The sequence below is a fragment of the Silurus aristotelis genome (assembly GCF_946808225.1).
Source record: "Silurus aristotelis genome assembly, chromosome: 28".
Lineage (NCBI taxonomy): Eukaryota > Metazoa > Chordata > Actinopteri > Siluriformes > Siluridae > Silurus > Silurus aristotelis.
This window is the reverse complement of record NC_139601.1, coordinates 8,521,694-8,545,259: the sequence shown is the minus strand read 5'-3', so window position 1 is coordinate 8,545,259 and position 23,566 is coordinate 8,521,694. Positions and strand designations below refer to the sequence as shown.

Here is a 23,566-nt window from a genome sequence, read left to right as displayed (position 1 = left end):
GTAAAAGTATAATTGTGCTTTGGATAAAAGTATGTGAATGGTAATCAGCAGTGATGGAAAGATTTCAGTAAATTTGAAACTGTATATTAAAAGAAAAATCACACACAGTAAAGTCTTGATGCAAAGTAAAAAAAAAAATAGAAAAATGAAAAAAAAAACCAACAAATTCTAACATACAGTATCTAACAAAAGTGAGTACACCCCTCACATTTCAGGGACCATTTTAGTACCGTATTTTTCGGACTACAAGCCGCTACTTTTTTTCCCACGTTTTGAACCCCGCGGCTTAAACAATGAAGCGGCTAATTTATGGTTTTTTCTTGGGTTTTTCCCGGTTTCACAAACTTCAAGCTAAAAAACTGAGAGACATAACATTTGACCAATGAAATTTCCGAACGGAAACGAAAAAAACGCACCTCACCTGTGTTCTGAGCTACACAGCATCGGGAGAAAAAACTTCCACAGAAGGAGGAAGACAGTGAACAATGACTTTCTTGGTAGGCTACTGTTTAGATACAAGCCGTTGTAACGCATTGAGTCTGGGTCATGGGAGAGCTCGCTAACTCCAGTTGCAACAGAAATCATATAAGCAAAGACAGGTTTCCAAAACTCGTGTTTTTTTTTTTTTTTCTTGGCAACAGCTTAACGGGTTAGTAAAAGAAACTTAGAAATGAGCATCAGAAAATATTAAGGGCATTTTCCTCGGCCTTGCACACATGCAGTAATAGCGGAAAAATGCGGCGGCAGGCTATTCCCAAAATGCCGCTCTGCTCTTAAAGGAGCCACAACAATTTTCACCGTGTAACAGACACTGTCTTTCGTTAAAGCCTGTGTAAAGTTCATTACTTTCAGTGTAGACAGGTGCGGCTTATTTATGTTTAAAATAAAAATATTTGTCAAATATTTAAAATATATTTTAAAGTAGTCAATGTGCAGCTTGAGGTTCAGTTAATTTCAACCTCCAGTTGAGATCAGTTTAGATCTTATTCCGTTGATATTATCTTCGAGTCAACAAAAAAGTTTGACTTTAATGAAAGTCTGCAGCTACACCATCTTGAACAACACTATTATAAATAAATAACATCAGTAGAATTTGATCTTCAACCTACCAGTGCTCATTACCAGCATTTTTGGCCTGCTCAGCCTCCTGGAGGTGTCTTGTTGCAGCTGCAGCTAAAGCTGCAGCACTCTCATTTTGAAACTCTGCTGCTACAACCTGACACACAGAACACAACACCAGCAAAAAGTTAATAAGGAGACAATTTTAAGTACAGGCTTAGTGTATAATTTAAATACAACCACAAAACGTTAGGATTTGCAATGATTAGCAATCCTCATAAAATCATTTTTTATTTACAATATAGAAAAAATATTGAATGGTTAAACTGAGAAAATGTACCATTTTAAGAAATAAATTGGTAATTTTGAATTTGATTGCCACGCCACATCTCAAAAAAATTGGGACAGGGTAGTGTTTAACAAAGTGTAGCAGTCACTCTTCTTTAAACAACAGTCTGTGTATGTCTGGGAACTGAGGGGACCAGTTGACCATCTACTATGAAGCAATGCTTTAGTAATAGATAATGCTTTAATAAAAGATGCTGAATGTGATTCATCATAGTCTTGCTGAAATATGCGAGGCCTTCCCTGAAAAGGATATGCATATGCTGCTATAAATCTGTATACACTTTTCAGCATTGTTCATGCCTTTCCAGATGTGCAAGCTGCCCATTCCATTGGCACTAATGCACCCCCATACCATCTGAGATGAAGGCTTTTAAACAGAGAGCTGACAACAAGCTAGATAGGCTCTCTTTTCTTTAGTCTGAAGAATGCGGTATCTATGGCTTTTAGAGCTTTAACTTGCATTTGTGGATGTCACAGCAAATTGTGTTCAGAGGCAATGATAATTAACCTAATTATTTGCAAAATGTTTCTCCAGCTGTTTCTTTTAAGTGAAAAAAATCACTTTTCCAGCCTTTTTTGCCCCATCCAAATCTTTTTTTTTTTTTTTTTTTTTTTAATGTTACCTCTGTTAAAACATTTAATAAATTTTCTGTGTTCTATTGTGAATAAAATATTGGTTTATGAGATATGCAAATCATTGCATTCAGTTTTAATTTACATTTCACCCAATGCCCCTACATTTTTGAAACATGGTTGTATAACACAAAGCAAATTTCTACAATTAGCACATTTTTTTATAACTAACTATTAATGTAATATGATTTAACAAATTTCTGTTTTATGAGACATTTGCTGAATGAAGGCTGTTAGCATTCATCCAATCACCATTCAAACTTCTTTTTTTTATTATTACCAGCAATAAATCTTGAGCAGATATTCGAACAGAGTATGAAAAGGTGTCATCATCTTCATCCTCAACAAACTGCTGTGGATTGGCAGTCCACACTTTAATCTGTATTGTAAATCAACATGATTACTAATAGCCCAACAATCCAGTGCAACAATCATTTATGCAAAAACAAAAATACATAGACATAAAAAACAACAACAAAAAAAACAAGCATACCTGATCCTCTGTGATCTGCATATAGAGGATAATGTAATAGATGAGTTCGGGGAGAGCTTTCCTTACTGTGCTTTTAAACTTATTGTTATCCAGCAAAGTGTGTACAAATTCAAAGATGCTGAAGACCAGGTTCTCAAAGCCAAGTACTTCTCCTGCACAGAGATTCCTGCCATGAAGAATCTGCCATGACAGTCTATATTTAACAATAATCATTACTACAGTTATGAACTTATGCTCGAGTCACATACCATCAGAGTCAACAGGATCATCCACTTCTTCAGTGTAGTTGACTTCTGTTCTCACATAAGTAAGTACTTGGTTAAGAAAAACTACATTAATAATAATGTAAATGTGTTTGTCTCTGTACACATTATTTTGCATTAATATTTAACACAATTGCTCTGAAAACAAGGAAGTTACAATGAGAAGTAATATGGTATAAAATCTAACAGATAAAGTGAATAAATTAGTAATGCTAGAATATTAGTTCAAATTAATATTAGAAAAGTGTAAAAGGATATAAAGAAGCGCTTTCTGTCAATGTGTTCCATACAATGGGAAGAATCTGTTGCATGGAAGATACCATGCGTTTAGGAAAGTTCTTCACAAGAGAAGTGACTGCCTATTAACAACAACAAAAAAGATGAAAACAAATACAACACTGAATTCTACATGTTTTCTTGCAGAACAGTTCTTTCACCTTTAAGACTTCCATTTTAAGGCCACTGTCTGAAGTAGGTCCATCTGGCATCTGTACAGCCTGCACAAGTGCCTCAGTGAACTGTTCTACCACAGGAAAAAAGAAGGCTTTGGCAGAACCCTGAAAGTAAGAATGATGATACTTTTATAAGAATCCTAATTATTAGAATGAAGCCAATAATCGAATACATTTTTTAATTTATTCATACCTTTTCAAATACTTCAATAGCAGAGATTAAGTTGGCACAAGTTGTAAATATTTCAACTGCTCTGGAACGTGTGCGAATGCTGTAAACCTGCATAAAAATAAACAAATATCTTTAATCTATAATTTGTTCTCTAAATGAGTTACTTATTACAGAGATTAATACAGAAAATTAATCCAATACCTCTGCCATTGTGAAGATTTTATACATCTCTGGCAAAATGACAGGTGCTACCAGTGGCATCTGTGTGTCTGTGACTTCTCTGGTAAACTCTACAGAAAGAATTAAAGGTAAAAAAAATTTATTTTCTTGACATGGGTATGTGTGTGGTACATTCTCTTTTTCTTAATAAAAGAGAATATTAATAAAAAACAGTTGAGGCCAATTTGGTTATAAAATGTTGGCTAAATATGAAGTTTTTAATTTAATTTAATAGCCATTTATAACATTATTAATAGGCTAATTTTTGGTAAAGTATTTTCCAAGTTGTAGTTAAAACAAAGCTAGTAGTAACTTCGGTACCTGTGAGAACTCTCATGGCACCATGCACAGCATTGACATCACCACTGACTAACATTTCCATTAGTAGGGAGAAGAGCTGTGGCCAGGCCTCTGGCCAGTCCCAGTGAGCAATAGCTGACACAGCATAGGCCACGCTGGAGCGCACTTTACTGATGGACTCTCGCAAACCGCCTGGCAGCAACTCACGGATTACTGCCTTGGCCTAGACCACAAGAAACAAAACGAGCAAAGATGCTGGACAGCTATTAAACAATTAAAATTACATGTACACTAAGAATACATAGCACAACACCTCACCCTTTCAGTTGTTTCGGGCACCCTGAACTTCTCTGACTGGGCACACCAATGTGTCTCAACATACTGCTTCAGAATGACAGAGGCAAGCTGTACCAAAAAGGAATGCTAAATTAGTAAAAAAAAGAAATCCCATGCATTACAGAGGACCATACAGAGACAACCCAAATAAAAAAAAATTATAAATAAAAATTATATATATATATATATATATATATATATATATATATATATATATATATATATATATATATATATATACATACACACACACACACACACACACACACACACACACACACACACACACACAGGGTACACAGGGGTATGGAGAAGGATGATATACAGCTAACCGTTAAAATTGATAATAGTCGATGATTACATTCGTTGTCAACGAATGCCGTTATTAATCAGTTGGGCTGCTCAAGTTAATGGTTAGCGTGGCGGCAAGATAAAAAAAATTTTAGTCAAGCTTTTAAAATGTACAAGAAGTTTGATTTTCAGAAGACTGCTTCTTCCCGCTACTCTGCTCTTTTTTTATTTTTTTATTTCACTTGCTTCCCTTTTGAATATGAATAAAAAAAAAAAACGGAACAAGCATGTTCGTTTTATTTGAGTTTGACTTTTTGTGTAAATGATGAACATGGACATGAACAAGGAACTTTTAAGGACATAAAACATCAACTGAAACGATATCTTATACAGTGAGGAAAATAAGTATTTGAACACTCTGCTATTTTGCAAGTTCTCCCACTTAGAAATCATGGAGGGGTCTGAAATTGTCATCGTAGGTGCATGTCCACTGTGAGAGACATAATCTAAAAAAAAAAATCCAGAAATCACAATGTATGATTTTTTAACAATTTATTTGTATGATACAGCTGCAAATAAGTATTTGAACACCTGTCTATCAGCTAGAATTCTGACCCTCAAAGACCTGTTAGTCTGCCTTTAAAATGTCCACCTCCACTACATTTATTATCCTAAATTAGATGCACCTGTTTGAGGTTGTTAGCTGCATAAAGACACCTGTCCACCCCATACAATCAGTAAGAATCCAACTACTAATATGGCCAAGACCAAAGAGCTGTCCAAAGACACTAGAGACAAAATTGTACACCTCCACAAGGCTGGAAAGGGCTACGGGGAAATTGCCAAGCAGCTTGGTGAAAAAAGGTCCACTGTTGGAGCAATCATTAGAAAATGGAAGAAGCTAAACATGACTGTCAATCTCCCTCGGACTGGGGCTCCATGCAAGATCTCACCTCGTGGGGTCTCAATGATTCTAAGGAAAGTGAGAAATCAGCCCAGAACTACACGGGAGGAGCTGGTCAATGACCTGAAAAGAGCTGGGACCACCGTTTCAAGGTTACTGTTGGTAATACACTAAGACGTCATGGTTTGAAATCATGCATGGCACGGAAGGTTCCCTGTTAAAACCAGCACATGTCCAGGCACGTCTTAAGTTTGCCAATGACCATTTGGATGATCCAGAGAAGTCATGGGAGAAAGTCATGTGGTCAGATGAGACCAAAATAGAACTTTTGGGTCATAATTCCACTAAACGTGTTTGAAGTAAGAAGACTGATGAGTACCTTTCCAAGAACACCATCCCTACTGTGAAGCATGGGGGTGGTAGCATCATGCTTTGGGGGTGTTTTTCTGCACATGGGGCAGGGCGACTGCACTGTATTAAGGAGAGGATGACCAGGGCCATGTATTGCGAGATTTTGGGGAACAACCTCCTTCCCTCATTTAAAGCATTGAAGATGGGTCGAGGCTGGGTCTTCCAACATGACAATGACCCGAAGCACACATCCAGGATAACCAGGGAGTGGCTCTGTAAGAAGCATATCAAGGTTCTGGTGTGGCCTAGCCAGTCTCCAGACCTAAACCCAATAGAGAATCTTTGAAGGGAGCTCAAACTCCGTGTTTCTCAGTGACAGGCCAGAAACCTGACTGATCTGGAGAAGATCTGTGTGGAGGAGTGGGCCAAAATCCCTCCTGCAGTGTGTGCAAACCTGGTGAAAAACTACAGGAAACGTTTGACCTCTGTAATTGCAAACAAACAAATATTAACAATGACTTTCTCAGGTGTTCAAATACTTATTTGCAGCTGTATCATACAAATAAATAGTAAAAAAAATCATACATTGTGATTTCTGGATTTTTTTTTTAGATTATGTCTCTCACAGTGGACATGCACCTACGATGACAATTTCAGACCCCTGCATGATTTTTAAGTGGGAGAACTTGCAAAATAGCAGAGTGTTCAAATACTTATTTTCCTCACTGTAGATATAAGGCCAAGGTTTTGTTGCAATAATGAAGCAATAGCACTCAGTGATTCATTGTGCAAGAACCATGCGAGAGTTCGCTTTCGACCTTGTGCCTGTAAATTGTTGTATTTTATTTTAGTTGCTATGATTGCTTTTGTTTAGTAGATACATAGTTTATTTGGTTTTAGTAATTTATTTTTTGTATATTTTCAAGACCTTTTTTTTTTTTACCCTGAATGATTTTAACCCGCATACACACAAGAGTATTTAACCCATTTTCACCCATCAAATGTTGTCCCGCACCGCAGTGATTGGTGTGTCGAGTCCCGCTGGAATGCAGGTCTCTAGCACATTGTCAACCAGCAGCAGGAAAAAGTGTGCGTCCCAAGAAATTCAAGGCATGGGAGCATTTTATATTAAACAAAACACCTGGAACTTATTCAAAGCTGAACTTGCATTTGTACACAAATGTATATTTTTCCTTTTTTTAAGATTTAATTTTATTTCTTAAATAAAGTCTGTTAGCTTGCTGCGTTTCTTTGTTCTATTCTCTTTTTATAGCATTTGTCTACCTCAACAGTTAACTTTGATTTCAAATGTGATTTTCTGCGGCTTTCCTACATTCAACAGTGTAAAAATGATGTAACAATACATTCCAACAATAGACTCTTTTCTTTGTGGCGTTCAGGGAAGCGTTTTTGCTCCTTGAAAGCAAACACAGAGAGAATGAGAAGGAGCTTCTTCCCACAGGCCATTCAAGTTTAAACTAGGAGACGTCCAGCAACTAGCACCTGGACTTTGCTCTCCGTCTCACTTCCCTCGTTACACACTACTATTTACAATATTTACATATATTTATAATTTGCATTACTTGAACTAGTGGAACTCTAACTGCACTGGACCAGCACAGTGTCACTTTCACTTCCATTTTTTCAATACAAGCACATGGACACTTTAATGACAATTACCTCACACTGAGACCCTTTAATCCTTACTTCTGTCATACATATCCATCTATCCCTTCTGTTAATTCATGTAATTCATACATATATACTTTTTGCTAGTGTGTGTGTGTGTGTGTGTATATATACAGTGAGGAAAATAAGTATTTGAACACTCTGCTATTTTGCAAGTTCTCCCACTTAGAAATCATGGAGGGTCTGAAATTGTCATCGTAGGTGCATGTCCACTGTGAGAGACATAATCTAAAAAAATAAATCCAGAAATCACTATGTATGATTTTTAAACTATTTATTTGTATGATACAGCTGCAAATAAGTATTTGAACACCTGTCTATCAGCTAGAATTCTGACCCTCAAAGACCTGTTAGTCTGCCTTTAAAATGTCCACCTCCACTACATTTATTATCCTAAATTAGATGCACCTGTTTGAGGTCATTAGCTGCATAAAGACACCTGTCCCCCCCATACAATCAGTAAGAATCCAACTACTAACATGGCCAAGACCAAAGAGCTGTCCAAAGACACTAGAGACAAAATTGTACACCTCCACAAGGCTGGAAAGGCTACGGGGAAATTGCCAAGCAGCTTGGTGAAAAAAAGGTCCACTGTTGGAGCAATCATTAGAAAATGGAAGAAGCTAAACATGACTGTCAATTGCCCTCAGACTGGGGCTCCATGCAAGATCTTACCTCGTGGGGTCTCAATGATCCTAAGGAAGGTGAGAAATCAGCCCAGAACTACACGGGAGGAGCTGGTCAATGACCTGAAAAGAGCTGGGACCACCGTTTCCAAGGTTACTGTTGGTAATACACTAAGACGTCATGGTCTGAAATCATGCATGGCATGGAAGGTTCCCCTGCTTAAACCAGCACATGTCCAGGCACGTCTTAAGTTTGCCAATGACCATTTGGATGATCCAGAGGAGACATGGGAGAAAGTCATGTGGTCAGATGAGACCAAAATAGAACTTTTGGGTCATAATTCCACTAAACGTGTTTGGAGGAAGAAGATTGATGAGTACCATCCCAAGAACACCATCCCTACTGTGAAGCATGGGGGTGGTGGCATCATGCTTTGGGGGTGTTTTTCTGCACATGGGACAGGGCGACTGCACTGTATTAAGGAGAGGATGACCGGGGCCATGTATTGGGAGATTTTGAGGAACAACCTCCTTCCCTCAGTTAGAGCATTGAAGATGGGTCGAGGCTGGGTCTTCCAACATGACAATGACCCGAAGCACACAGCCAGGATAACCAAGGAGTGGCTCTGTAAGAAGCATATCAAGGTTCTGCCGTGGCCTAGCCAGTCTCCAGACCTAAACCCAATAGAGAATCTTTGGAGGGAGCTCAAACTCCGTGTTTCTCAGCGACAGGCCAGAAACCTGACTGATCTAGAGAAGATCTGTGTGGAGGAGTGGGCCAAAATCCCTCCTGCAGTGTGTGCAAACCTGGTGAAAAACTACAGGAAACGTTTGACCTCTGTAATTGCAAACAAAGGCTCCTGTACCAAATATTAACATTGACTTTCTCAGGTGTTCAAATACTTATTTGCAGCTGTATCATACAAATAAATAGTTTAAAAATCATACATTGTGATTTCTGGATTTTTTTTTTTAGATTATGTCTCTCACAGTGGACATGCACCTACGATGACAATTTCAGACCCCTCCATGATTTCTAAGTGGGAGAACTTGCAAAATAGCAGGGTGTTCAAATACTTATTTTCCTCACTGTATATATATATATATATATATATATATATATATACACACATACATACATACACACACACACACACACACGCTCAGCTAATTTGCAGCTCATACATACATATATATTTATACACACATACATACACAAACACACACACACACACACACACACACACACACACACACATATATATACAATATATATTACACATATTGTAATATATATTGTATGTATATATATATATATATATATATATATATATATATATATATATATATATATATATATATATATATATTACAATATGTCTAATATACATCATTGTATAACATACAATAATAGAAATCACTCACCTGGCGAATCGCAAGCGCCCCCTGGGGATCGACAGTGAGCTCTGCAAGGTGAACTCCAAACTCTACATTCAAAAGAAGATAAAAGTTTTGTATCCACTCATTAAATATATGTCGCTCTCAGGTACAGTTCCCATGAGTTGGTGAAAAAACAAAGCTCTGCTCTAGCCTAATGGCGTTCCCAGTCACAATCCACTCATTTAAAGCTTCAAGGTTATTTAGAATAAGAGCAAATATATTACTGGTTAATATTAAAGTTTTGAGCTTCAAGCTCATTAATGTGCTGATCCACATTAATGAGCTTGGCATGCAATTGTTTTTTCATTGTGGTGAATAATGGTGACAGATGAGAAACGAGCAAAGAAATGTAACTTCTCAGAAACTAAGCTGCACACATTTGTAGGCAAGGTGGAAGCCCTGAAAAAACAGTGCAGTGTGTGGTACCCGCGCACACAACCTGGATTGGCACAACTTCACCTGACATCCTCTGCTTTTCACACACACACATATCCCTATACATGCAGTCAGCTCTGCCTGCTCGCTCTCTCTCTCTCTCTCTCTCTCTCTCTCTCCCTCCCTCCCTCCCACTCCCTCCCTCCCTCCCTCCCCAGTGTCTGTCCAACCACAGCTGAAGTGAGGGAAAACTCTATGCAAAGTTACCCCATGAAAGTCTGCTGGACCAGACAACATTCCTGGGAAAGTGTTTAGGAAATGTGCAGAACAGCTAGCGAATGTCTTCACCGACATCTTCAACATCTCCCTGAGCAGGGCCATTGTTCCTACGTGCCTCAAGACGACAACCATCGTTCCAGTACCGAAGAAGTCTACAGTCTTCTGGCTTAATGACTATCGTCCCGTCGCGCTCACACCCATTGTGATGAAGTGCTTCGAGAGGCTCTTCATGAGGCACATCAAGACCCAGCTACCACCCTCACTGGACCCCATGCAGTTCGTGTTTCGTCCAAACCGTTCCATGGATAATGCCATCTCCATGACCCTTCATCTGGCCGTCACCCATCTGGACAACAAGGACTCATATGTACGAATGCTGTTCATTGACTTCAGCTCAGCATTCAACACAATCATTCCTCAGCACCTGATTGAGAAGCTGAGCCTACTGGGCCTAAACACCTCCCTCTGTAACTGGATCCTGGACTTTCTGACTGGGAGACCTCAGTCAGTCCAGATCGGGAACAGCATCTTCAGCACCACCACACTAAACACTGGAGCACCTCAGGGCTGTGTGCTCAGTCCACTGCTGTTCACTCTGCTGACTTATGACTGTGTAGCAATGCACAGCTCAAATCACATCAAGTTCAACCGATGACACGATTGTGGTGGATCTCACTAGCTCCATCGCCAAGAAAGCCCAGCAGCGTCTCTACTTCCTGAGAAGGCTGAGAAAAGCTCATCTCCCTCCCCCGATCCTGACCACATTCTACAAAGGGACCATTGAGAGCATCTTGAGCAGCTGCATCACTGCCTGGTTTGGGAACTGCACCGTCTCGGATCGCAAGACCCTACAGAAGTTAGAGAGGACAGCTGAGAAGATCCTCGGAGTCTCTCTCCCCTCTATCATGGACATTTACACCACACGCTGCATCCGCAAAGACAAGAGCATTGTGGACGACCCCACACACACCCTTCACCCTTTTGCCATCAGGGAAGCGGTTCCGAAGCATTTGGGCCGTCACATCCAAACGGTATAACAGTTTCTTCCCTCAAGCCATTCGGCTTTTCAACACAGAACTTAAACTTACAGACACACACTTAACTGTGTGACTTATCTGTACAAATTGGACTCACTCCACACATCCAGGCCCATAAAATATCACTTCATTACTACAAACTGTTTTTGCACATCTTTTTTGACTGCTGATACTGCTGTTTAGCACAACATTTTGTTCACATTTTTGTTTAATTACAATGTTCACTCCTCTACTCAGTACTCTTTTACATACCGCAGTGTGGTATAAACATATTTACTGGCAGCGCTATTTTGTGTATGTCTTACACTGTCGTGTTGTCTTGCACTGTTTGCACCAGGTTGCACACAATGCACTTTATGTGGGGAGGACACTTACTAGTCCTTAGCGCTGTGTTTTCTGTTATGTAGGTCTATGTTGTTTTATGTAGCCCCAGGATTCAGGAGAAACATTGTTTCATTTCAATGTGTACTGTGTCAGCTATATATGGTTGAAATGACAAAATCCTCTTGACCTGACATTCTGCATAAACAGGGCCGTTTTTCGTGTTTTGGAACCCTGGGCAAGATTCCTATTGTCAACCCCCCAAATCAACTATCTCCCCTTTTTCAAATGAAAATTAGGAAAACCCCAGTATTTCATGTTTCTGGAAAAAAAAAAGATATTGTATCCATACTCGACTTTCTTTTTATTTTCATGAATATTCCTTTCACCTTAACATTTAAATATATTTAAATAAACACTGTCACATTTTCCCTTCGAGTAAGAACATTTTCTCTTTTTATCATCTTTATATTTATTTTATATTAAATTATATTATATATATGTTTTATTTATCATCTGATTCTGAACGATGTTTTATTTTGGAAAATTACCGGATTCTCTCCTCCACTGTCTATGGCTCACTCTTGATGTATGTCAAGATGCTTCCCTCGGTCACATGTCGTACCTACATCCGCTACCATTTTAAAGGGGCTGCTCCAGCCAGTAACACAATACATTACCGCTAAATTGAAACCACCAATCTAGCAAAATTAACAAAAAACAACACAGAGTATTCATGATTATTATTATATTTCGAAAATAACAGTTTTTATGCCGGTCGTATTATTTTATTTTGTTGTATTTATCCGCGAAAATATTGTCTGACATTAAACCGGTCCGTGGCGCAAAAAAGTTTGGGGACCACTGATGTAATATATCTGCCCAGTTAATTTCTTGCTCATTTTCCTTCCCAGGTTTGTGCATTCTTACTAAGTGCCTGTCTATTGCGTCAAGCTTGTTCATGTGGGGTTTGCACGAAGAATTACCTTAAGGCCTGGGAGTTGTGGTGTGAGAAGTAACAGCAACATTGGTAGGCCTGCACTTTTAGCTTCACTGTTCCCTTGACGGTGTCGCGGGCTGGTTATGTAGTTAAAAGTCATACTCCTTCGAGAACACACAGAAGTCAGCACTGCTGTACTGTAGTCCATTATCTGATACTAATATCAGATAATGTACTGTAGTCCATTATCTGATATTAGTATCTGCACACCGTTTTTTTAAAACACAGCTTTTGGTTGTACTGTTATGGCTGCTGAGGAAGTTGATGACAATTTTGCTACATCAATGTGTCTTGAATAGTAGTCGACTATCTGCCATGGGTAAGAAGGAAAATCTGTTGGTTATAGTGGTTCTACAGCTAGTAGATGCCTTTCTACATTCATCACATTGCTGCACCAATGCTCACAATTGTGTACTCAGGCCAGGCAACCAAACGGACTGTCTTGCTCTTTGGCGACATTTCTTGAGTCCTTTTGGTGTGCAGGATGATCGTTTTTCAGAATTGATAATCAGGGATTATCAATCTTGTTCCATGTAAAAGCAGTCCATCAAGGATTTTTCTTTCTAACCAGAAAGGTTTAAGTTTGTCGTTGGCTTGTACTGTTCTCGGCCATTTGTGTTCTTAGAACCTCAATATTTGGCTGCATATGGGGTCTTTCTTTAACTCGTCAAATTTCATCCAATCAGCACTTAAGTTCGAAAGCTTTCTCTTATTTGGGCAAATAAGGTAAATATTTGTGTCTTCCATTAGAGTTGATTCAACACCCGTTCCATTATTTGTACACGGCAATCTGAATAGCGTATTGGGTGTTACGAATTGTTTACCTGGAACATTTTCAATCTCAGAAATATCTCTTCTCATTCTGAATCTTTGTAACTGTGACGGTAAGTCATCCAGATGTTTTGTGCTTATTAAACTTAGGAGTGGTTTACGGTCTGTCTCGAGAGGAAATGCTTTCCTATTAGTTAACAACTGAAACGTTCACATGCCCACACCAGAGCTAGGGTCCCCTTCTCTATCTGAGCATATCTCTGCTCAGTTAACGCTCTAGATGTGTATACTAGGGGTTTCCATGCATCACTAATCTTTTGTAAGATCACTCCTCCCAGTCCGAAGTGTCCTAGCTTGAGTCAAAAAGTGATAAAGATGGTGGTGTGAAAAGCTCATTCCTCAGCATCCCTCGGCTTTGTTTCTCAGCTAGGTCTGGAATGAACGTCCAGAGTTGGTTCATCATTCCCAGAAAGCTGCGTACCTCAGACACATTAGTAGGTTCACGCATATTTTCAACTTCCTTCAGTTTGTCTGGGTCTGGCTGTAATCCAGCCAAAGACAGCTCGAGGCTTAAAAACTTAACTTTTCTCTTTGCAAATTCATATTTCTGTTTGTTAAGTGTCAACCCAGCACTCTGGATCTTCCTCAATGCAGTCTAGTCTTATGTCATGTTCCTCAAGAGAGCTTCAATATATAAGAATGTCATCCATGTAACATACGACTTCCTCCAAAATCTGACACTCTCATCTGGAACATATTGGAGAGCTGAAGATTCCAAAGGGAAACCTTTTGAAAGAATAATGCCCAAATGGTGTAAAGAAGGTAGTCAACTGTTGTGACCCTTCAGCCAAACGGATTTGCCAAAATCCCGAATTGGCATCTAGCTTTGTGAAGATCTGCCTAACTAGCCTAATGTGTGAGCCACTGACTATAAAAAAAACTTAGATCGACACAGATCTCAATATCACTGTATTGTCAGGCTTAAGAACTGGAACCATCCTAGAACACCAGTCACAGTGTCCATCAAACTTCTTGATAATTTCGATCTTCTCCATCCTGGAAAGTGCTTCCTTGACCTCATTTATTAAAGGTACTGGGATCTGTCTTGCTACATTTACCGAATACAGTGGTGCACTGAGTTGTAACTTGATCCTGTATTCCTCTTTCAGCTCACCTAAGCCTATGAAGAGTCCTGGATATTTCTCTTGCCTATTTCTCATGCCACAAACCTTCTGTGATGTTGTCCAGTCTTATAATGAGGTTAATCATTTCAATGGCATGTCTGCCCAAGAATGGTGTGAAGACATTTTTGACCGCATAGATGTGTTTGCGTATCTTTTTGTCATTTTTTAGAACTGGTGGTAGAAAACACCCTTTTTACATCCAGAATGTGTCTTCCTGGTCCAATCAGTGTTTTCCGTGTATTCCTCAGGAGATTGTTTTTATTTGAGTTAAACTGAGGGAAGACTGATTCAGGTATTGCTGTGATGTCTGCCCCAGTGTCCATTTTCATTTTTACGGGTCGCTCTAAGATCTGAACATATCAGAACCCACCCGCCTTGTATTTTTAATCTATGGCTCCGAGGAAAGCTTGCCCTTTGTCTGAATCACAGTCCTCTTCAACCTCCTGAAGCACAGTCTTTGAATGGCATTGATACATGTAGTGGCCTGTCCTATTGCATTGGTGACACACAGCATCTTTGGCTGGGCAGAGATCCCTCAGCGGTAATGTATTATGTGTTAGCGGCCGAAGCAGCTCCTTTAAGAAGGTTGCGGATTTAGGTAAGACATGTGACCGAGGCATCATGACATGCAAGAGTGATTAATAGACAGATGTGGCGGAGAGAATCCGGTAATTTTCCAAAATAAAACATTGGGTCATCGGGGGTTGAAGACCACTGCTTTACATAGTATGGTGCTTTGAGTCATCTTATACAGCGTGATTTCTTTCATTTATCTTTACCTCTGTTCTGGAAATGTGTCCAATTAGTTCCCTTTTCAGGCTTGTTCGCCCTTTTAGATGAATTCTGACTATTTCTCTTTTTGTACAGCTTCTAACATTAGGTCTTCATCCTCCCCCTGCCTAAGATCAGCCTGCTGTTTTGCTCTGACTGGCAATAATCAGGCTTTTTCTAATGTCAAGTTTGCATGCAGTTCCAGATATTTGACAATCCTGTCTCTAATAAGTTCATCTTTCAGTTCCAAAATCGGCTTTTGTTTCCTGGAGTTAAACTTTATTTGTTAAACACAATTATAGTTAGGACACAAATAATAACGATTGTGTGAGCACTGTATTTTTCAGAATTTGGCATTTGATGATATATGCACAGTATTTAAGGAAAATATTTAGTTATTTATACTGTGTTCTGCAGTTATCTAATGGTCGTCTCCTTCTCCTGTGCTCCTGTAGCGGACAATTGTAATGGTGAGACAGCGTTGAATAAATATTTAGAATGAATTTGTATTTAAGAGTTGGATTTTACAGGGTGTTCATGAAATATAACTCAGTACAAGCCCAAATAGCACAGCTGGATTTAATCTTCATGATAACGTGGATCTAATATATGATATGGATTGAAGTTAAATGTGTGTGAGGCATCAACACAACCGTTCTTCTCATATTTACTTCCTACAATCTGGCTTCAGTTCACCACTTCGCCGTATGTGTCGCCAATTCCCCTTCTGGCCTTCTGTGTCTCCAGAAAAAAATCTTAATGGGAGAATGTGCGCACCTGTAAGTAAACTGCGCCCTGCGTACCCACATTCTTACATTTTTAGAAATCACAACCTTTGCTGGAAAGTGGCGTACGCACAAAACAGGGTTGGAAACGGGCGTACGCCAATTTTCCACGCAAAGGAAATTTTATAAATAAGACCCCTGGTGTGTTTTGCATATATCCACGCATAAACAATCTTTATGAATTTACGAGGATATTGGTGAAATAGATATTTCAAAGATTTTTTTTTGTAAGCAAATTAGTGAAATTCTCGCTTTTCTTATACGTAGGTATTATATGATGCTCAGCCAGTGTGTACCGTGTATACATTATTATAGGATGGCTATTTTAAATTGCAGTTTTACACTTTGTCATATCAGGCAATTCTGATAAGGTGCTTCGCCTAAATAACAAACTAAAAATGTGGGTTGCAGGTTTTAAAAACAAACAAAAACATTACCTACTTTTATGGAGTTCGATAAACAGATTTGATCTATACGCATTATTCACTACATATACTACAATACATTCTTACACTAGAATAGATATTTATCTGCTGCTACATATACTACAATACATTCTTACACTAGAATAGATATTTATCTGCTGCTAAAGGCAGAACTATAATCTCTATCATGAGGATGCTATCGTAGGTTAAAAAAAAAGGAGCCTGCCAAAGTATGTATAAAAACTACACCCCATTTCTACAGTTTGTCAACTATTATAGTAGAGACTTTTTATATCAACTTTACAGCATTGCTTTTATTCGTGTCTTTTTTTATTTCAACCTCAATTGAAAGTGTGTGGACAGCCGGCACGCTGCACATGGCTTACAAAGGCTAGGTCTAACTTAGAGAGATATGTCTAGCGCTTGACAGCAACTCAGCCAAACAAATATTTTAAAGCATGCTTGTGTAAACATGAAGCCACATGGACTGATAGAAATAATAACAGTTAAGTGGTTAATGCAGCAGCGATCCGCGTGTCACGGCGCAGGCCGGTGCCTCTGCTCCCCCTTCTGTTTAAAGCATCCGTGCTAAGGGCAAGTAAAGGAAACTTAGCTAAAACTAGCACGGTTTTACCTTCCGTCACCTCCAAAACTTTAATCTGCTCCTCTGCGGCGGCGCGTACTTCTTGAACCGGTGACAGGATCGCCGTCAGCGTTTCTATTAAGGCCTCCTTAAGTCCCTGCTGAACCGGACCTGCGGCCGAAACGGTGCCGGGAGTCGTAGCACCCATACCCGCCATATTTCTAGCAACCTCTCCTATGCGAAGGAGAAACATCCGCGAGCAGTGCCCGCCATGCAGAAAGGAGGGGGAGATTGTAAATGACGCCGTTTGACTGCTTCTTCTTGATCCTGGCAGCTGACTTCGGGGGACATTACCGCCACCTACTGGTATACATTATACACATTGTTTTCAACCCGACGTACAAGAGTCGGCCCTTGCTTTCGACCTTCGTTATTGGGTCATTATCATTTACATTAATCGAGGCCGGGTAGTTGAACGTGAAGCAGCAATTGATACGTTGACTGATACGTTTTCACTAGATAGCTACAAAGCTTCTTTTCCCTGAGAAATCCCCCTGATGAATCTTTAGACATCCCGAGTTCCCAACATCTATGGTCTATAGGCACGTGACTAACTGGTTTATTCCACTGCTTCAGCATTAGTCATCGTAAAGTCGTTGTTTTAAGTCTTCTGGATCTGGACACTGGAAGTAATATTGACCGTGATCACAATGAGTTCAGCCAAATGTGTGTAATTTAGATTTTTTATTATTTGGCAGGTAGATAGCACTTTCGTTCGCAGCCTTATGATGCAATATAGGTAGCAGTTGGCTCTATGCTGCACATCATTTGCAGTTGTGTTACTCTTTTATTCTATTCTCAGCATTTAAAGCCTCAACTAAGTAAAAGAAAGAATCAGGAAAAGATGATTTTGCAGCTGTTGCTGACATGCTTTTAGATGGTAAATGGCTTGTGTAACTTTTTTTTGTAACCATATTAAACATACTAGAGGAATGAAGGATTTAAAAAACAGTTATTGTAATAGAAACTGCAAGCAAGAACAACCCATTTTATTCTTCAATGAACATCTGTTATTGTTTATTTATAAAGAAAATAAACAGCAATGGTCACAAAAAACTTTCACACTTCGGTCTGCTACTATAATTAGACAAGCTAAATCAGGATTCTATACAACCATCGCTAATGGAAGAAAAGCGATCAAAGCAGAAAAAAAAAAATCAGTTAACCAGCTTATTTATTGCTGGGATAAATAAATAAGCATACTAGACATTTACCAGATATGGTTTTAAAAAATAAATTCATAGCTTTCCGTTTTAGCCTAATTAATCTAGTTTGGTGAAAGACAGCCCTGGAGTCAAGTGGAAAGAATTATTAGCATGTTAGGAGGTAACATCCTCATCCAACTTTCCATTTGGGGAAATGGATGTCCATCTGGCGTATATTTATGGAACAGAAACACCTGAGGTACATCTTTGCATCCTGTCCTCTAGGCAAGATGAAAAAGGCCATTAAAAATAGAATAATTGTTTTGGTTCAGTCCTATAGTGCAGAACATAACAATAAGGACTGATTGGGACTTTTGAGGGCCAGGAGAAAGATCTGGTACATACACGGTGATCTAACTTTTGTTTATCCAAAAGAGATTTGGTCCTTAATTTGTCAAATGATTTTTTATCAAGCAGTTGATGCACACATAGTCTTCATTCTCTGCCTGCTCAGCAGACACACCCACACAAATCTGGTGGAACCACTGGTTACAGTTGCCATCACACTGAACCCAGTTTACCTGTAAGGAAATAGATGAAAACCATTCTCAATTTTATACCATAATCCACAGGGTTTATAATAATGCAAAGCATAATTTGTTTAACATCAATTCCAAAAAAAGGCACACTGTGTAAAATGTATACAACAGAATGCAATGATTTGCAAATCTGAAACCTATTTTATTCACAATAGAACACAGAAAATATATCAAATGTTTTAACTGAGGAAATGTACCATTTTAAGGAAAAAATAAGGCAATTTTAAATTTGATGGCCACAACACATCTCAAAAGGTTGGGATGGAGCAAGTAAAGCCTGGAAATGTGTTGCTTATGAAAAAAGGGCTAAGAAACATTTAGCAATTACTAAGGTTAATTGGAAAGATCAGTAACATGATTGGTTATACAAAGTGTATCTTAGAGAGGCAGACTCTCTCAGAAGTAACACTTTCCAAGATTGCTTTGTTTAAAAAAAAAAAAAAAACTACCAGTGTAGACTTATTCATTGATAGACTTAAACCACTTTTGTACGTCACTCTGGAGAATGGCGTCTGCTAAATGCCTCAAATGTAAATGTAAAGTTAAGATGGTCAGAGGTTCACCAATCTAAAAAAAAAAAAAAAAAGTCTACAAATTCTGAAACCATTGCAGAATATTATTCAACATAAAATTTTGTTTTTTAATATCTCAAATTCATTTAAAATTGACAGAGGGGACTGTTCTGTAGTCAGATGAATCAAAATGACTTTGTTTTTGAAAATCCTGCATTTTGCTGAATCCTCCAGACTAAAGAAGAGAGGGACCATATAGACAAAATCTATTTTGCAGAAGGTCTTGCATATTTTAGCAAGACAATGCTAAATGAAATTCTGCATCTAATACAATGGCATTGCTTGGTAGAAGCTGAGAAGAAAAAAAAAAAGACCCAGGATTGCTGAGCAGGTAGAATCCTGTATGAGAAAAAAAATAGGACAATATTCCTCTCTCAAAACTCCAGCAGCTGGACCCTTGGTTCCCAGATGTATACAGACTGTTGTTAAAAGTAGTTACGATGGCCTGATATAACTTTTTAAAGACGTGTTACAGTCGTCAAATTAAAAACTACCTTATTTTTTCTTTAAAATGGTACTCCTTGGGTCAAACATTTACTATGTTATGTTGTGAATAAAATATGGCTTTATGAGATTTGCATTCTGTTATTATTTACATGTTACACAGCATCCCAACTTTATAGGAATTCAGGAAAGGCCTTCCACTAAATGTAATGTGGCTATGGGTTTTGCCATCTTAGCCACAAGAGCAATAGTGATCTTAGACACTAATAATGCATGAGGAGCACTGGAATACATTAGTTGGCATTCTAGACAAGCCTAAAAGGTGTTGCTCTTTGAAGTCCAGTCAAGATATTTCATTTAAACCTTGGCATACAACATGTTTGTGGACCTTGCATTGTGCATAGGGTTGTTGTCATGCTGAAACATACAGGGGCTTTAATTCTAGTGAAGAGAATCTAATGCTACAGCATGCAGACACGTACATGGTCAGTATGCGTATGCATTATTTTACACTTTATTAGGACTAAAGGTGTGCTGTGTTATCTGGCACCAAGATGTTTGCAGGATCTCCTTCAAATCTTGTAAGTAGTAAAGTGAGGCCTGCATAGATTGGACTTTTTTGTCTGGCAAATCCAGGATGCTGGTATGTTTAAAAATAGCATCCACATGAATGCAAGGTCCCAAAAATTCCCAAAAAAAGAAGGGATCGGAAGTTCCCATACTGCAGACTTGTGCCATCTCTTACCTAAGTGAATGCTGAATATGCACCTGGTTATCCCCTTGTTACAGGTATTCAGATCCTTAAGCTCTTGACAGGTGCAGTTGTAACAAGATTACTGATGTTATTTATGTTAACTGTCATTGGTTTTAATGTTATGGCTGACTGGTCTATCTTTTCAGTGCTAAGCAGTATTCATTGTATCCAATTGGCAAATACTTAAAAAGAAAATGTCCAAATCTGTGGAAAATGGAAAATAAAATAGCAGCAGACAAATATGCCATTGTACACTCACACCAGAAGATACAATGTTGCGCTATATGATAACAGAAAAAGCATTTTAAACGGACCTCATTTCCCTCTGGCTGTTGACATTGCTTTGCTGAGCATATGGACCAGTCCTCCTCAGAGTCTTCTGAAGAAGGTGAGTCCGAGTTTAAACCAGATGAGGAGATTGTTCTTTTCTCATGTATCCTCTCCTTGTTTGTCCTAATCTTCTTTTTCTTGGGCTTCTTAACAGTGTCTTTGTCCAGCATATCCAAGGTCTCTTTCTCCAAGTGCCTCTTGGAGTTCTTATCTAGCTTCTCATCATCCTTTTGCACAACTAAAGCTAAATCCTAAAAAAATATAATCAGAATATATAAAAGACTCTTTAATGGTTTATGTTTTTCCCCTTATAGTAACGCATAAATGAGAAGACATTGGTGTCTAACCTGGACCTTTCCTTGCGGTGAGCTTTTGTAATTCAGGCTACTGTCCTGTGCAATGTGGTACTGGTGATCATGATCACTGCTCTGTATGGCATGTGAGGGACACAATCTGCTGAGCAACCCCTGGTAGAAATGCTGCAGCTCAGGCAAGGTTACCTGTAGAAGAAGTCCTTCCACAAGCAGCTCTTCTATTTCAGGACTAAGAACTGAAACACACAGCACGCACAACATGCACTCAAATATACTAGAACTGTTCTCATCTGCTAATCATTTCTATGAATAAATAAGATCTACGCACCACTGAGAGGAATGCATGAATGCTGCATGTAGAAATACCCGCTTGTCCCATCCAGGGATTGAGAAGGTTTTCCAGAGAAAGGTCTTATCTTTAAAATAAAATGCAGTATATTTTAAGCATTAAATGCTAAAAAACTAGCACAAAAATCATCATGACTAAAAGACACTTTTTCATTAAAGTGCTGTTTAAATGGTGAGACCTGTTGTACTCTGTGCTGCCAGCGCACTGTCCTCTCAATCATAAAACGAAGCGCGTCACCCTCTGGGAGTCGTACTCGAATACGTTGGAGAGAAGCAAGCAGGGGCAGCACCTTGTCCAAAGGTGGTTTTTCAGTTCGGATGCACAGTGGGCACAGCCAAGGATGCCCAGCCTGTGTATCCTGGTACCCTGGCACACAACCACTATGGTAAGCATCAAGACAGAGTTCACACTGGAGCATGGGGCCTGCTGGCACTGTATGACATAGGCAGACTGTAGGAGCCAAGCTGTTTGTGGGCAAAAACTTTGCATTGTTTACGGTCCTTAAGGTATTCAGGTTCTCCATTTCCTTTAAGCGTACCTCACAAAGAGTAGCCATCTGTTGGATAACAATTAAATTATTATATAAGGCTGAGTAAATGAACCTTTATAAACTAAAACAATACAATTTGTTAAGCATTAAAATAATTTAGTAAGCTTTTGCTGCATGTGGCACATAATATTATTTGGAACCGTACACTCTTTTTAGGATACAAAGGAGAAAAGTATATATAAAGACGCACTGCTAAAGATGTGTCTTTGCTTTCAGAGAGCACTCTTTCCACATCACCAAGACTGTTCAGTTTCATGCCAGTTTTTTTAACAGCTGGATGAACATCTTTCACTCTTTTTGACTTTGATTTCTGACATCCTGAATCACATCTGGGGCACAGTACCTTAAGGAAACAAACAGTGTAATTACCATTTACATACTTTTCATGCTCTTTTGCATTTTCAAAGATTGGCATCTATACTTTTGGAACTAATGTAAAAACATAGCATGTGCTCATATTAAAGATGTTTTGCCTACCTCCAGAAGGGAAAGAGAGGAGTACTTCAACAAAAACATTTTTGCTGCACTCTCCTTCCAGGCCTGCACCTCAAACACAAGGCTTTCTAGCCGTGCCAAAGGCTCCAGGAGGACAGGGATGCCTTTAGCTTTTAAGATCAGCTCATTTAAGGAGGAAAAACCAGGAACACGCCCTCCAAGCTGCAAAATATTTGACAACATAAATTGTCAAAAATAAATTATAAAAAAAATGTCAAGCTTTACAACACAAATAGTGAAGGGGGTTGGCATGAGATTAACCTGTAAAGCTTCTGCCTCCTGGATCCACTCTCTGGCCCTGAGGACTGAGTCTTGCAGTTGGAGACAGTTTGGCAGGTAAGCCTGGATACTACTTACTTCCAGCAGCATTTTCTCCAATGTCTCTATATTCTGGCAAGGTCTATTTCAAACAAATTAGAAAAGGAAAAAAATTCTAAATAAACAGCAAAATGCAGTATCTACTATTGTGCAATAATATACATGCTTTTTATATTCACAAATTGCATTTCTCCTTGTTCTGATATGGGCAAAGTTGCTATATATTTGTGGGTTTCAAAATAGGGTTGGAAACCCCCTGAGGCATAGACAGAAAAAAGGCTAAATGATGGAAGCCACAACAGACTAACAAAACTATTTATTATATAAAATATAATAAAAAATAGTATTGTACACATATAAAAAATAAATGAAATGACAAATAAGTTTACATTTATAAAATAAATCTTCACTAAAAGCACCATCAGTTTCCAAATATAAATATAGGAAAGTTACTGCACTGCCCACCAGTACAATGCACTAATACTTTGAATCTACCCAGGAAGCAACTTTAATTTTTAAATACAAGCTC

The 23,566-nt window shown here is 38.7% G+C and overlaps 2 protein-coding genes across 9 annotated transcripts in view; both read right to left on the bottom strand.

The window, feature by feature from the left end:
- ipo9 (importin 9) overlaps positions 1-17,415 on the bottom strand; it is a 41,362-nt gene extending 23,947 nt beyond the window's left edge. The window contains exons 1-12 of one of the 2 annotated variants that reach the window (XM_083534074.1): positions 17,159-17,415; positions 9,562-9,623; positions 4,258-4,344; positions 3,961-4,162; positions 3,622-3,710; positions 3,442-3,528; positions 3,234-3,353; positions 3,055-3,155; positions 2,782-2,840; positions 2,534-2,685; positions 2,321-2,419; positions 1,110-1,216 (exon numbers count right to left, since the gene is read on the bottom strand). In XM_083534074.1, the coding sequence (XP_083390200.1) occupies positions 1,110-1,216; positions 2,321-2,419; positions 2,534-2,685; positions 2,782-2,840; positions 3,055-3,155; positions 3,234-3,353; positions 3,442-3,528; positions 3,622-3,710; positions 3,961-4,162; positions 4,258-4,344; positions 9,562-9,623; positions 17,159-17,360 (1,367 nt within the window). In that variant the 5' untranslated portion in view covers positions 17,361-17,415. The remainder of the gene's footprint in view (positions 1-1,109; positions 1,217-2,320; positions 2,420-2,533; positions 2,686-2,781; positions 2,841-3,054; positions 3,156-3,233; positions 3,354-3,441; positions 3,529-3,621; positions 3,711-3,960; positions 4,163-4,257; positions 4,345-9,561; positions 9,624-17,158) is intronic. The other variant, XM_083534073.1, reaches the window with a different exon arrangement.
- Positions 17,416-18,154: 739 nt separating this feature from the next.
- Positions 18,155-23,566, bottom strand: part of kdm5ba (lysine demethylase 5Ba) — a 29,150-nt gene continuing 23,738 nt past the window's right edge. For 4 of the 7 annotated variants that reach the window (XM_083534780.1, XM_083534779.1, XM_083534778.1 and 1 more), the window contains exons 21-28: positions 22,981-23,119; positions 22,702-22,881; positions 22,415-22,567; positions 21,820-22,230; positions 21,654-21,741; positions 21,359-21,561; positions 20,996-21,262; positions 18,155-18,893 (exon numbers count right to left, since the gene is read on the bottom strand). In XM_083534780.1, the coding sequence (XP_083390906.1) occupies positions 18,759-18,893; positions 20,996-21,262; positions 21,359-21,561; positions 21,654-21,741; positions 21,820-22,230; positions 22,415-22,567; positions 22,702-22,881; positions 22,981-23,119 (1,576 nt within the window). In that variant the 3' untranslated portion in view covers positions 18,155-18,758. The remainder of the gene's footprint in view (positions 18,894-20,995; positions 21,263-21,358; positions 21,562-21,653; positions 21,742-21,819; positions 22,231-22,414; positions 22,568-22,701; positions 22,882-22,980; positions 23,120-23,566) is intronic. The other 3 variants (XM_083534784.1, XM_083534782.1, XM_083534783.1) reach the window with 1 other exon arrangement.